The 15,361-nt window shown below is 40.8% G+C and overlaps 1 protein-coding gene across 2 annotated transcripts in view; it reads right to left on the bottom strand.

Annotated features, from left to right (window-relative positions):
- The window catches only part of DARS1 (aspartyl-tRNA synthetase 1), a 67,376-nt gene extending 59,527 nt beyond the window's left edge, over positions 1-7,849 (bottom strand). The window contains exons 1-3 of one of the 2 annotated variants that reach the window (XM_019925508.3): positions 7,743-7,849; positions 5,489-5,546; positions 1,890-1,982 (exon numbers count right to left, since the gene is read on the bottom strand). In XM_019925508.3, the coding sequence (XP_019781067.1) occupies positions 1,890-1,982; positions 5,489-5,513 (118 nt within the window). In that variant the 5' untranslated portion in view covers positions 5,514-5,546; positions 7,743-7,849. Of the gene's footprint in view, positions 1-1,889; positions 1,983-5,488; positions 5,547-7,552; positions 7,716-7,742 lie in introns of those variants that run through there. The other variant, XM_004316510.2, reaches the window with a different exon arrangement.
- Between the last annotated feature and the right edge of the window lie 7,512 nt (positions 7,850-15,361).

The raw sequence follows: 15,361 nt of genomic DNA, 5'->3' as shown, positions 1-15,361 counted from the left end.
TTAATTTGCTAAATAACTATGTTTAGGAAACAAGGTGCCAGTTTGGAGAACAAAGGTTCCTAATCCAATGGGAGAAAGACAAGTAAATGAAGGATTACAGTACAATGTGATTATCTATTGGTCAAATAAATGGCCCAACCTTTCAGGAAGGCAAATCAACTAGCATTCTTCTCAAAGTCCAACAGTATTCATCTATTTGGGGGAGGATACTGGAAGAATAGATAAACTCTTTTTTTTTTTTTTGCCACGCCATGTGGCTTGTGGGATTTTAGTTCCCTGACGAGGGATTGAACCTGGGCCCTTGGCAGTGAAAGTGCAGAGTCCTGGGACTTCCCCAGTGGTCCAGTGGTTAAGACTCTGCACTCCCAATGCAGAGGGCCCAGGTTCAATCCCTGGTCAGGGAACTAGATCCCACATGCTGCAACTAAAAGATCCCGCACGGCAACAAAGATCCCACGTGCTGCAACTAAGAACTGGCATAGCATGCGTGAAAGAAAGAAAGAAAAGAAAGGAAGGAAGGGAGGGAGGGAGGGAGGAAGGAAGGAAGGAAGGGAAGAAGAAGAAAAAGAAAAAGAAAAAGAAAAAGAAAGAAGAAAAAGGAAAGTGCAGAGTCCTAACCACTGGACTGCCAGGGAATTCCCGATAAACTCTTAATAGTAGTGATCCTGAGAGAGTAAGATATATATGTATAAAATGTTGGAATTTAAAAAATAATGGGCCTGTATTAATTCTATAATAAATATTTTAAAACACAGAGTAAGAAATGCTGTACCACAGAATGCAGTAAATAGTACAGAAGTAATTAACTCTGCTAGGGAGACAGAAGGTGTCCTAAAAAGCTTCTGAATTCTTTTCATATTCCACCAATTACTATAGGAGTTTGGGCAAGGAGCTTTATCATTCTGAGCCTTAGTCTCCTCATTTATAAAGTGGAATAACAGTGCCTATTCTGCCTACTTCACAAATTTGTGGGGATGATCGAGTGTGAAAAACTGTGTGAAAAGTATAAAGTTATAAACCAATATAAGTGTCACTAATACTTTCAGACAATTTGGAACACTAGGCTAGGACAATTTTCCATAAGGAACTGAGGTTTGTCTAAACTCCCCTAATATTTCTCCTTTGTTGTTAATGCTAAATTCTTAGTACTGTCCAAGAGAACTTTCTACAATGATAAAAATATTTTGTGGGCTTCCCTGGTGGCGCAGTGGTTGAGGGTCCGCCTGCTGGTGCAGGGGACATGGGTTCGTGCCCTGGTCCGGGAGGATCCCACATGCTGCGGAGCGGCTGGGCCTGTAAGCCATGGCCGCTGGGCCTGCGCGTCCGGAGCCTCCGCAATGGGAGAGGCCACAGCAGTGAGAGGCCCGCATACTGCCAAAAAAAAAAAAAAAAAAAAAAAAATGTTGTATTTGTCCTTTCTGTCCAATACAGGAGCCACCAGCACTCAAAATACAGCTGGTGACTGAGATATAGAATTTTAATTTTAATTTAAATAGCTAAATGTAGCCAGTGAGTACTAGACAACCCAGTCTTAGCCTTATCTTTCTCCTAACTCTCTCCCTATCTAAATATTACAAATGTAAGAATATTAACAAATGAAAAACTTCTGAAAAAACACTCTTTACTTCAAAAAATTAAACTTTTGAGAGGTGCTAGAAAAGTACCTTAGAGTCTTAGATTTCATCTGAGTTTTAAGGCTAAATTGTTTTTAAGGATGTCTTATAAGAACCTAAAATTAACTAACCATGGACTAATAGTTTATAGTGATTTAAGAAGGAAAACAGGTGTTTTTGTTTTGTTTTTAAAGATTTACTTTGATCTGTGAGAAATCTGCAAAACAAAAAATTCAATGATTACCAAAAAAGCTGTAATCATTTAATCAATCTTACCTTTAGCTCTGCTTGTATGAACCCTTGCACGCACCCAAACAACTTCATCAGCTTTTTGTACTGTCAAGTCACTAATTCGAACCAAAACTCGATCTGCAGCAAATAAATGAAACAATCTTGTAATTCAGAATTTACAAAGAGATCAAGATCAAAATTATTTTGATTTGATAGCTAGCATAGTACTTGGTATTATCTTAAATGATTCTCAATATCTAGCAACACTTCTTTCTTTTGCTTTTCTTTTTAATTGGTTTATAACACTGGTTTATAACATCACGTAAGTTTCATGTTTATAACATTGTATTTCAACATCTATACACATTACAGCATGCTCACCACCAAAAGTTTACTTTCCATCCATTACAATACAGTTGACCCTGTTACCCATTTCACCCTCCCCCCATGCTCCTTCCCCTCTGGTAACCACTACTCTGCTCTTTATCTATGTGTTTGTTGTTTGGTTTAGTTTGTTCATTTATTTATTTACTTACTTTTACATTCCAAATATGAGTGAAATCATACAGTATTTGTCTTTCTCTGTCTGACTTATTTCACTTAGCATTATACCCTTAAGGTCCATCCATGTTGTTGCGAATGGCAAGATTTCATCTTTTTTTTTATGGCTGAGTAGTACCCATTAAATATATAGACCACATCTTCTATATCTATTAATCTGTTGATAGGCACCTAGGTTGTTTTCATATTTTGGCTATTGTAAATCATGCTGCAGTGAACATAAGGGTGCACATATATTTTCAAATTAGCAAAAGCCTTCTAACTGGCAATCCCCTGACCCCTTAATTCAGTCTACATTGGAGTCAAAGAGATAATTTCAAAATGCAAATCTCCTGAACACTTCAATGACTTATAAAGCCAAATACAGCCTGTGTTGAACTGCCTGTGCCTAAGTGGACATGGTATTTTTGCTTGCCTGCCATAGTATGTAAGTCAGCTAGCCACATGGGGGAATTCTCTGCCAGGCCTGGACAGTCACAGTACCTCGTTCCCCAGGACACACTGACTCATCCAGAGAAGGGCATGTTACTCAAACTGAGCTAATCAAAGTCCTTCTCTGGTACTTAATATACAGATAATGGGAATGAACCTGTCTTCCCTGGGGTCGCTGAGCTGAGATGGTGTAAGCCCAGGGCTGCAGCCACCATCTTTCCTACTACCTGAATTTGCAGGATGAGAGAATGAGGTCAACAGCCTAATGGATGCAAAGCCAAGAAGTAGACAGAAAGCCCCACAGATAATGCTCAAACCTCTAAATCCTATCATGCCTTATGCCATCTCACACTTTGTTTCCTACAGGTATGTGAACCAATAAATTCCCCTTCTGGCTATCGGTGAACCCCAACAATTATGCCCCCCAATGCTAATAACGAAGTACTACATCTATCTAGCATCCCCCAAACAGGAAAACTGTGAAAAACTACGATGTGAAGATAGTGATACAAGGCAATCATGATCCCAAAATGATCCAGAAATTATTCTATTATTGTTCTAAATATGCAATAATTTGAATATTAAAGAAAAAGATATAAGTATTAATTTTAAATATTTTAATAGAAATGATACTACAACATCATGAATGATAAAAGACCACTATTCTCAAGGGTTATGGTGCCTAATTGTAACCAAATTTGTCAGTATGACATGTAGTAAATCCTAGTTACTATAATACTAAAAATACCTTTGTGGTGGATATTATAATGAAATCAAATTATAAATATATTTTACCTACTTTGTCTAAATGTATTTATAATTTGTCTCTTGAAGTAAAGATGTAGCTTAGAGAGACCCTGATTTACAGGAGAATACCATAGATTTCATCACCAAAAGCAAAGAGAGTGAATGAGAAATTTTGAAGCATTAGGCATCACAAGAGGATTTCTGCAAAACTCTGTCCATGGACCTTATGAGTTAAGCCAACTTCCATGTCTGCTGTGTAAACTCAGACAAAACCAAGTGTGAAAGAGAAAAGACAGACAAAGCAATTTTAAAAGACAGATCTGAAAATGCCAAGATTGAAAAAGCAAACGACTTACTAGGCAATCAAAACTCAAAACCAAACAAAACAGAAAAACATAAGTCTAAAAGAATAGACTTATAAATAAGTGGCATGATTATGGTAATTTTAATAGTACTTTGGAAAAGAAAGAGTAATGGCCCTTCTTTCATGTGTCATTCCAATTAATTAGCATAGGGGTTCTCAATCTTTAACATATCCACACATACCTGAGGCGCATGTCACACTCCCACCAGTATGACTGGCCGAGGCAAAGATCAGTGGCAGTAGGGTTTCAGTTTGAAAAACTACTACCTCCTCCATGGTTAAGTCACTGGTATTAGAATGAAAGAATGTGGAGAAATGGAAGCAGACAGGAAAGAAAACTTTATGTTGAACAATGTATTATGATTTTAACAGAGGTAAAACTAAGCACAGAATTTTACTGTTAGTTAATGTAATCAGATTACGTAGGTAGTTTATCCTCCTTTTGGTGGGGAGAGCTTGTAACTGGAAGACTCTAAGTAGTCTGGATTTGCTAGCTAAATAGGAATAGTAATCATGGCAAAGGGTGACTGGGGCTTATGTAAGAGACAAATTCCAATAAGATTTTTTTGCATTAGAGATCAAGGAAGTCCAGTTCAGGAAGACAGTTAAGCCGAAAAAGAGTCTCATATGACCCCTCCTGCTTGTTCTGGCAGGGGTAGTCCTCTCCTATACTATATTGCTTGTATCCCATTTTATACTCAATTACTTTACTTCACTATCTTTATCTTTCGAAATGGTTTATTCTTAGCAACCTATTTTGCCCTTTCACTGCACACTTTTCCAACAAAGTTGGGAAGGAAAAGTGGTTTTGTGATCACGCAATAAATTAAATCCAAAAATAACAATTAAATTTGACTTGGGGTATATTATTTTCAAAGCATCAAATTCACAGGCAGGCATCTAAATTAGAAGTACTTAGTGCTTCCAATGGGCCAGAGCTTAAAGGTCTGCAGTTGTACCAAAGTTTGAAAGACATAATTTGGGGTGTCTAACAAAAGAAAAATGATCGTTAAATAGTTGAGTAGGATAACTTTGTTGAAATCGCATATATAAAATAGAAACAAAAGGAAGACAAATGTTTACAAATAGAAAACCTACAGGTCTGAGAGAAACAATTAACAAGTCAATTTTAAAGAAATATAATAAAGTCAAGGAGGAAAGTAAAGGAGGTAGCTTCACAAAGCGTGCAAAAAGGTTGCATATGATGAAGGCAGCTACTATCTATCTTTTATCTCCTAGGCCAGAGTCAAATCTTTTACATGACTACCTAGGAATACCTTTGTAATATAATTTACCATTTAAAATATACTAAAAATAAATAAATAAAATAAAATAAAATATACTGATTTAACATATTTTCTTCCTTATCGAGATTAGGGACCCTAAATTGACAATGTGTGTGCAGGGTTATGGCATATGCTTGGCATTTAAGCTTTTCAGAACTATGCCTTCAGTTATGTCAACCTTACTTAAAACTTCATAAAGAACTTTACTGGAATTAAAAAGAAAAAAAAACATTTTTTATCACGTAACTACTAACCTGGTTTTTCTTGTGATTGTATCATTGAAGATACTCCATATCTTTCTTTTGCATAATCCTACAAAAAACATTTTTACATTATGACTTTTTATTTAAACACTAATAGCATAGTAAACACAGAAATACAAATAACAGAAATATATGAATTCATTTAAACTTTCAGGACCATTTTATCAATTCAGAGTAGTAGTTTTAAAGTGTGGAAATCTGTCATATCATTTACATATGCACTCCACAGACCCAGCTTCTGGTTAATTTGTTTTGGAGATCACCACTCCTGGATCGATATACCATACAAAATAGCACTCTCACATAAAATTTACACACATGTACAACACATCTTAACTACTTTCTTCAAAAAGGAGATTATAAACTACTTCAAAGCAGAGTTATAAATTTCCTCTGTGAAGGGAGAAGGATGAGGTACCACAGTTTTATTAACTTCCTATTACAGGAAGAGATGTTCAAAGAGAACAAACATTTAGGGGTAGGCTTTCTGAGTACCAGATGTCCAGTTTTTAGAAATCAGAGATGCTGGATATAAGCTAACTACAACTTTCCTTTTGTAAAACATCATCAAAAAAATTCACCAGCTTCCTGTTTCTAAAAACCATCTTCATGATTTCAGGTTTAAGTGGTTCAACACTGACAGTATGACACCAAAATTCTTGTTACAGATTTTAAGTCAGGAACAGGAGAAAGGAGACCTAGAGTCCAGATTGTTATTAACAAACTATACTTATTAAATTGGTAAGTGGCCTTTTATTTTAATCTTACTTTATCTAGAAAATGATCTCTTAAGATCCTTCTAGCTATAAAGTTATATAACTCTGCCACAATGTCTACCTTATACATAGACCTACACTATCTGCAAAGGTGGTTTATATAACTAATCAGATCAAGAATACACAAAAATGGTTTCCTTAAAATTTACAAGGTAACTTAGGATGTGGATGAAACAATTAGTTTCTGTCACTACAGCTATTTGTTGGAATCCTCTCCTTTAGATTTGGAAGATATTAGATTTTGTGTTTATACCAAAACAAACCAGACAACATGTTAAGGTGTTTAATGAAGTTTTTTCATTTTTTTGCGAAATAAAAAAAATACACCTTAAAGACGAAGATAACTCCAGCCCTAACAGAAAGATACAGTCACACAATGTAGCAGGAGAGCAGCATAAATAGGTTACAGCAGGTGAACAGAAAAAAGGGGGTCGCTTATTAGTACTGTTCATATTTCAGCATCCCTTATTCCATCTAATGTTCTTAAAATGGCCTTACGCAGTTTATCACAAATTCATATTTCCTCAAAAGAAAAATAAGGAGCCAGGTAGGGATCCCAATTTCACTAAGAGCACACATAACTTGTAGAATGGTTTCAAACTTTCACTTCCGAAAAGCACTGAAGGACCGCAGGGTATTATGAATTACATAGATGATTTTGGGTCACATCATCTCAAAGACTTCAAACGCATTCTCTGCAAACTTCCCTACCTACCTTACTTGGGTTACTTAGGGGAAGAAAGAAAATAAAAATGACAAGTGTTCTTTAAAGCTGTCACATGGAAAATGGTCATTAAAACATGCTGGCAGATCGTTTTACGAAGTACTGTCATTACTTGAAAAACATTAGCAACACGAGGGCAGAGCAAAAATCGATTACTAGTGGACATTAAAAATTTCCGGGGAAGAGATGGATTACTCGAAGGACGTGCCTAACTCAGGGAGGTTAAATGTCACCCCGCCGCTCCTACTTCCGGGGCAGTTGGTACTTTACGGCGCCCCCCCGCCATCCCCCAGTCCCGGGACACGCTTCCTGCAGGCCAGGTCTCCCAGGGGCCCCAGTGAGAAATGCGATCCGGAGTGGGTCTGGCCACGCTGCTCGGACAAGGGCCCTGGAGGCCGAGTGAGGGCTCTGGGCGCCCGGATCCCAGGCTCGCGGCCTGCACGCAAAGTGCTGACAGGGATCCAGAGGCTAGGGCCCCGCTCACCATACTCCCTCCCTCAGCGCGGTCTGGCCCAGGGGTCTGTCCTCCCAGGCCCAAGGAAGGAGGAAACCCACTTCCGCCGCGTCCATGATCTCCCGCGGCTTCTCCTGACTCTTGCGGCAGGCGCTGGCGCTGGGCATCTGGGCAACTGGACTACGCAGCGAACGCCGCCCTCCCTCGCAGGCTTCCGTAGAGCAGGCCAAAGGGGATTCTCCCTCCCGCAGAGTCAGAACCCTCCCTGCCCTCCCGTTTCGGCACACGCACTCGGAATCCTTGTGGAGGGTCGGCTCCGGAAAGATCGCGAGAACCGCAGTTCTCTCGAGATCCCGGAGTGCTGTAAAGCGGACGGCTGCGCGCCGACGTCTCTCTTCTTTCCCCGCCCCTACGGGTGTTTGCCTGGAGTTAAGAGGGAATCCCCGGGAATTATAGTCTCGCGGGATTGACTATGAGGCAATGGGTCCCACGGTACCAGGAGGCGCGCCCTTGTAAGCCTTCACTTTTCAGCCCTGTCATACCTGCGAAGTCTACTGTGTTGTCTTTCAGCCCTATTATTTACTTCTCCGTGCTTTAAGAGCGGCTTGTTCACTAAAACATCCACCCATGCTCAGAACTCGACTTTTCCTCCCTTGAACTTCTCCGCCTTCAAGACTCCCCAGTGACAGTGTAGCTGCCTGGACTCATGGCAGACCTCGTCGCAAAAAGCTGCTATGTACTGGGACACAGGAGTGCTGAGTTATAGGCAGTTGGCTTGCTAAGGTAGGTTTGGGTACTGGTACCCAAGTGATAGGTGTAAACACAATGGCGGAAACCCACACATAATTGCTCTGATTGCCTGGACCTGTTGCACAGTTAGAGGCGATGCAAAATGTTGGTTGTCCAATGGATGAATCTCCCCAAGTTAGGCTTAAAAAAAAAATTGCCATCCATGAGCCTCTTATTGCAACTAAAAGTAATTTGGGGGCTTGGTTAAATACTATTTCCTCTGCTATGCTTCTTTGCACTTTGTCAAGTTTTAACTATACTAGTAGTCTTAGCCTGGCACAAAGTGGCACACTTTATACTTGTTCAGGAGTGCAGATAGAGCCTAGTGCAAATGAAAGGGCTCTGGAGGCTACTGCATTCAGGTCCTGGGATAGAATAGTGAGAAGACAGGCATGGTCCCTGTACTTGTGTAGCTTATCATCTAATTGCAGGTATGAAGTAGAGGTACCAAGTGCTATGAAAGTTTCTTTTAGGGCATTCACCTCAGGCTTCTCTGAGGAAGTGATGCTTCATCTAAACTCTAAAGTAGGAGTAGGGGTCAGCCAAATGAAGAGGGGCCTAAAGTATATTTAAGCCAGAGGGAGTTAGGGAGAGAAAGGCCATGGCTCAGTTTTGGATGTAGTGCATATGAGATGCCCTTGAGACCTTCAAGGGGAGAATATCCAGGTGACCTCTGGCTTTGTGGGATCTGGAGCATAGAAGAGAGGTCTGGGTTCCAGATAAAGATGGGCAAGACACTGGCGGGTAGGTGGTAGTTGAAGCCCTGGACTAGGAAAGAGAATGTTCTAAGAAGAGAGTGTTAACATTGTCAACTGCTGCCTAGACCTTAAGTAAGATGATGACTGAAAAATAGTTGGATTTAGCAACATAGACGTCATTGGTGTTCTTAGTAAACACTTCATGGTGAAGTGATGGGATCAGAATGGGCTGAAAAGTGATGAAAGTGAAGAAATAAAAGTAAAAGGAATATAGCAAACCTTTATATAGTGCTTACTGTGCCAAGCACTGTTGTCGGTGTTTCACATATATCAATACTAACTCATTTAATGCTTACACCAGAGAGATGATATTATAATCTTTTTGCATATGGGGAAATTGAGGCAGAGGGAGGTGAAGTAACTTGCCCATGGTCGCAGAGCCATTAAACAATGTGTTTCAGATCAAGTAGTGTGGTGCCAGGATCCATGTTCTTAACCACTATACCTCAATGCTTTTCCTCTCTTCAAGAGATAATGAGAAGATTGGATGAGAGGGGAAGGAATAATATAGGTTGTAGCTAATGGGGAATAAGTCAAGTGAAGCTTTTTGTAAGAGAAGACTTGAGTGCATTTAAAATTAATGGGGGGGCGGGGCTTCCCTGGTGGCGCAGTGGTTGAGAGTCCGCCTCCCAAAGCAGGGGACACAGCTTCGTGTCCCGGTCCGGGAAGATCCCACATGCCGCGGAGCGGCTGGGCCCGTGAGCCATGGCCACTGAGCCTGCGCGTCCAGAGCCTGTGCTCCGCAACGGGAGAGGCCACAACAGTGAGAGGCCTGCGTACCGCACAAAACAAAACAAAACAAAACAACTAATGGGGGAACTTCCCTGGAGGTGCAGTGGTTAAGACCTCTCCTTCCAATGCAGGAGGTGTGGGTTCAATCCCTGGTCAGGGAGCTAGGATCCCACATGCCTCGGGGCCAAAAAAAAAAAACAAAAACAAAAAACAAAACGTAAAACAGAAGCAATATCGTAACAAATTCAATAAAGACTTTAAAAATGGTCAACATCAAAAAAATCTTAAAAAAAAAAAACTAATGGGAAGGATTCATGAAAAAGTAGATGAATATGCGAGAGAGAAGGATTGAGAGATGGTGTAAGTTTTTTTTTATAAGGGAGAGTTAGGATTCAAAACAGGAGGTGGGACAAGGGGAGGAGGGACGCTTCCTCTATCACAACTGGAGGTGAGGATAGGATATTGTAGATACTTGTTTTTAGGAATATGAGAGAACTCCTATGTGATGACTTCTATTTTCCCTGGAGGAGGCTAAGTTATGAATGTTGGGGTTAGGGGTTCGAGGGGAGGGAGAAAAGGAAGATCGGTGATTTGAGGAGAGCGGGAAAGGTTAGAATTGTCCTGGAGGTTGTTTGGTATTTGGTATTATTTCTGGGCATTTTAAGGACCCATTTAGGAAGAACCCATGAACTGGTAATGGAACTGAGACTTCTGCAGTAGCACGTGGCCTGTATGGTACAGTCACAAAGAGGCAGACGGTTACTTCAGTCAGTGTGGGGATTTTGGTGCTGACACTGCTCAGCAGAAGGGAGCCCAGAAGAGATCTGCCATACAAATGCCATACATATCCCAGGCAAATGAGAAGGAAATTTTTACCAGTAGGTTTTTGAAAGGCCAACATTGGGCATATCATTTATTCTTAAATCAGGATGGAGGAAAGGACAGAGATGCAAATAGTTGAATGTGGCTATGCAGATAGATAGGTGGCCCTGAAATTTGAGGAGTGAAGTTTAAAGAAAAGGAGTAAATTTTATTCCCCTTTTAATTGATCAATGATTATTTATAAGCATCTACTTTGTGCCAACCATTATGCCAGGTTCTGGCAATAAAAAGATAAATTAGGATCCTGGTTCTCAATAATACATATTCCACTTAGACAGTGTGTAACTAATGATAAAGAAATGTGAAAATCGTTGTAATATTGGTAAGTATGTGCATTCCCAGAAAGAGCCCTAAGACTCACTTTGAATGGGCCAGTTAAGGGCACGTGTCCACTACTGACCTAATCCTTATGGTCAGGGAAATGGAATGTTCTGATTGGTTTAGCCTAGGTAGAATTTCCCCTGGAGCTTGGGACAGAGTGAGCTTTACTGGAATCATGTGGAAACCACTGTCAGAAGCTATGGGACAGGGAAATGGATCCTGGAAAGGCAACTACAAATGTCCACTGCAAAGGCCAAGAAGATCTGGGCTTTGGGCAGATAAGCAGACTCTAAGGGAGAGCCTCCTCTTATCTGGTCAGGATTGCTTAGACATGCTGTGTTAGTTACTAACAGACTGACGCCCAAATCTCAGCAACTTAAAACAAAACCTATTTATTGCTCATGTTATGTCTGTAGTAGGTTAGCAAAGGGGCTGTGCTCCTGTAGTCACTTAGGGATCTAGGTTGATAGATGCTCCGTCTTGACACATGCTTCCGTGATCACAGAGACAGGTGAAAGAGAACCTAGCTGTTAAAGTGGCTGCCTGAAGGTGACATATTTCACATTCTACTTCTATTTCATTGGCCACACAAGTCACATGGCCATTCTTGAGTTCAACAGGGCAGGATAATTTACTCACTCCTCAGGGAGCAGCGCTGAACCTTTGTGATCAAGGAAACATTCTGTCATACTCATGAGATTCCAACATAGAAGGAGGTCTATGAAGCTGTTCCATTTTAGGATTTTTTTTAAAGCTTTTATTCCCTCCATTAGGTATAGTCCTAATATATGAACTGATGGTCAGAAATTTGAGTAAAACTCCCATATAGTGTCCCTTAGCTAGGGTAGGAATCTTAACTTTCCATCTTTCCATTGCCCGTGAAGCCTCTATGTGAATTTCTTCCTTACCTTGATCCCCTTACCTTGATAGATTATTCTTATTTAGGACATAGCCCTGGGGCAATACTCTTGCTTCTCGCTCTCCTTCCTGATAGATGGGAGCAAAAAATTTGCCAGATCAGTGGCCACATATCATAAGGTCTTGTGAATCTGCTCTAGTGAAGATACAACTGCAACTAAAGCTGCGACTTGGTTGAATTTGCAGTAGTCAACTGTCAACCTCCTGGATTGGTCTGCTTTTTGCCAGAGCCAGACTGGTGAAAACAGGAATATGATGGGGACTATCAGCTATCAGGTCTTCAAGGGTTGCACTCAGAGACTGCCATTCCCCCTGGGGATGTGATACTCTATGATTTACTGTCCTGGCTGGGGACAGGGGAAGCAGACTGAAGAGTTTTCCTATTAGCTTTCTGCAATATGATACCCTTAACCCACAGGCCAAGGAGGTGTAAGGGAACAGTTCTGCCTTGTCACCTGACCTCCTTGCAGGTATCCAAATAAGCCACATAGGCAAGGGCTGACTTGAAGTGCAGCTAATCTGTCTTGGAAAAACACCTTGTGATCCTCCTATAACAAGGGGATGAGAAGCCGTCTCCCACTGGCTTCCCTGTCTCCTCTGGGAGGCTGTCTGATCAAGTATGGGACTTTCAGCCACCCGCCTCTCACCAGTGGAGCTACACAGTGTAAAACTCCATAGCTGAAGTCCAGCCTCCTCAGCAACAGGGTGTCCCATGAGTCACGTTGCAATCATCTGGTCCCTTTTGTTTCAGTGTTATCCTTTTTTGGTGTGTAGGACAAGGACCAAGCTGGGGTGGCACCTTTGGCTATTCTTTTTACTGTAAGTAAGTAGCAAACTGTTTAAATATAAAAGTGGTTGTCATACCTTTACTGAGCAAATCTGTCAGGGTTTGAACTTGGCCTTGCTTGTCTTGTGTGTTCCTGTGTTGTCAGGAACCAGTGTGGGCTTCTGCCAGCTACCAAATGTGTCCATTCCAAACTATGCACTTAGGGACCAGGAAAATGACCATGGGACCCATGGACCCATTCTAGGTGTTGCTGTTAAAAGGTTTCAAGCACCACTGTGATTCCTAATCCTTTGTATGTGATGCTTTTTCCCCTGGGAAAAAGAAGTTTGCAGGATATCTGCTATGTAAATTACCACTGGTCCTTTGCTTTGTTCCTAATTCTCTGGAATTTCACAATGTGTACCATCCTGTGGGTCTAAGTTCAACATTGTGCTGGACACTCAGCAGGCTTTTCAATCTGAACAGTCACTTACTTAGTTCTGGGGCATTTTCTTGAAAATTTTCTTTGATGATTCTCTCCCTTTCATTTCCTCTCTGCTCTCTTTCTTGACTTCTTATTATTCAAATATTGACCTTTTTGAGCTGGTCATCTTATTTTCTTATCATTTTTCTCCATTTTCCATCTCCTTGCCTTTTTGAACTGCTTTTGGGGAGCTTTCTTCAGCTTTATCTTCTAATCTTTCAGTTGAGATTTTCTCGTTTCTGCCATCATGTATATAATTTCCCCAAGTACCATTTTGTTCTCTGAAATTGTTTTAAAAGAATAGAATCCTGATCTTTTTACCTGAATGCAATATCTCATCTTTCTGAGCATATTAATAAGGTGATTTTGGGGGGTAAGTTTTAAAGTATTCTCTCTGCATAGCCCATGTCTTACAAATTGCTTTTTGTTTGTTTTTGGTCTCTATCTTCCATGTTAGAGACCCACGTTAGCTGTCTGGTGAATCCTTATTTATTTTAATTTGTATGTCCTGTATATTGTGATGTTGTAACATCCGTCCATTCATTCACTCATTTGTTTATGGGTGAATCTTTGATTGTCAGTTCATGTTAAAAGTGGGGACTAAAAAGCTAATTAGAAGCTCTGAGCATTTGACTGGGGTTTGCCATTTTCAGGTTTTACTGTGTAATGATCTGGTTGGGCCATTTAATCGGTGACCCTAGGTGTCAGTATCTTTAGATCTTTCCCCCTCTCTGGTCAGATTGTTCAGGATAAAACTCTTCTAATCTCCTGCCTGAAGAGTAAAGGTCTGCCAATGTTCTGGGAATATTCAGCATTCGACATGCATGTGGTCACTGAATCCCCCTAGTTTTGGTGCAGCACCCAGTTCCTAAAGTCCAAGGACCTACTCTTTCACCCTCTCTAGAGAATACATCATGTCAGAGTGGAAGAGAACTGTTGCCAAAAGAGTGGAGTTAGGAGGGATATAGGAATCATACTTCTCATGTAGTTTTCCTTATTGTAACTTCTCCTCCCCACCTACATTTGCAGAGGTAGTTGGTGCTGCTTGTCCTGAGTCTTCTGAGGTTTCTTTGATATAAATTAGGTTGATTCTCAGCTATCCTGACTACTACCTTAGGATTCAGCTTTTCACATCTGCAAAGTTGGTTACCACTGCTCTGTCTGCTCTCCAGCTTCCTGAATTTTGGGGGCATGGTTTCCCCTTCTGTCTTCCCATCCTTTTGATTCTAGTTTCTGTAGGACTAGGGGCAGGAGCAGAACTGGATCTGCCATCTTAGCACAGAAGTCATTTTTCACATTTTATTTTATAAACTCAATGCATATAACACTTTTAGCCGATGACTAATGTTCATTCGTTCTCTCAACAAATAGTTGTTGAGTGCCAACTATGTGCTAGGCATTAGTCTAGGCATTTGGGATACATCAGGGAACAAAGTAATATAAAGATCCCAGGTTTTGTAGATCTTACCTTTTAAAGGAGAGAGGCAGACAATAAAAAATAATTATAAAAAGTAAGTTCTATAACATGTTAGAAAGTGATAATAAGAAAGAAGGAGGAGCTTCCCTGGTGGCACAGTGGTTAAGAATCTCCCTGCCTATGCAGTGAACATGGGTTTGAGCCCTGACCCAGGAAGATACCACATGCTGCAGAGCAACTAAGCCTGTGTGCCACAACTACTGAGCCTAGAGCCCACGAGCCACAACTACTGAGCCTGCATGCCACAACTACTGAAACCCGTGCACCTAGAACCCATACTCCACAATGAGAAGCCACTGCAATGAGAAGCCCACGCACCACAACGAAGAGTAGCCCCCGCTCGCCGCAACTAGAGAAAGCCTGTGTGCAGCAATGAAGACCTAACACAGCCAAAAATAAATAAATAAATAATAAATTTTTTTTAAAAAAGAAAGAAAAAGTAGAGAAGGTAAGGGAAATGGGAGTGCTGAGGGGTGGGAGGATGCGGTGGGTTGCAATATTAAATATGCTGGTCATGGTAGGCTTCATTGAGAAAGTGACATTTGAAGATTTGAAGGCAATGAGAGATGTGGCCATGAACATTATCTGGGGAAAGAGCATTCTAGGCATGGAAACAGCCAGTGGGATTTAAGGAAAGAGGAACAATGCCAGTGTTCTATACAACAGAGTAATGTCTTCAGGGCCTCTGAAGTGTGGCCTAAATGACTCCAGTTTGCTAAGCTGTTTTTAAAAATTGTGATTAAAAAACCACATAATGTAAAATTTACCCTCTAAACCTTTTGA

Source organism: Tursiops truncatus, chromosome 7 (genome assembly GCF_011762595.2).
Source record: "Tursiops truncatus isolate mTurTru1 chromosome 7, mTurTru1.mat.Y, whole genome shotgun sequence".
NCBI classification, from domain to species: Eukaryota; Metazoa; Chordata; class Mammalia; order Artiodactyla; family Delphinidae; genus Tursiops; species Tursiops truncatus.
The sequence above is the reverse complement of the archived record's forward strand: the minus strand, read 5'-3'. Positions and strand labels throughout refer to the sequence as shown.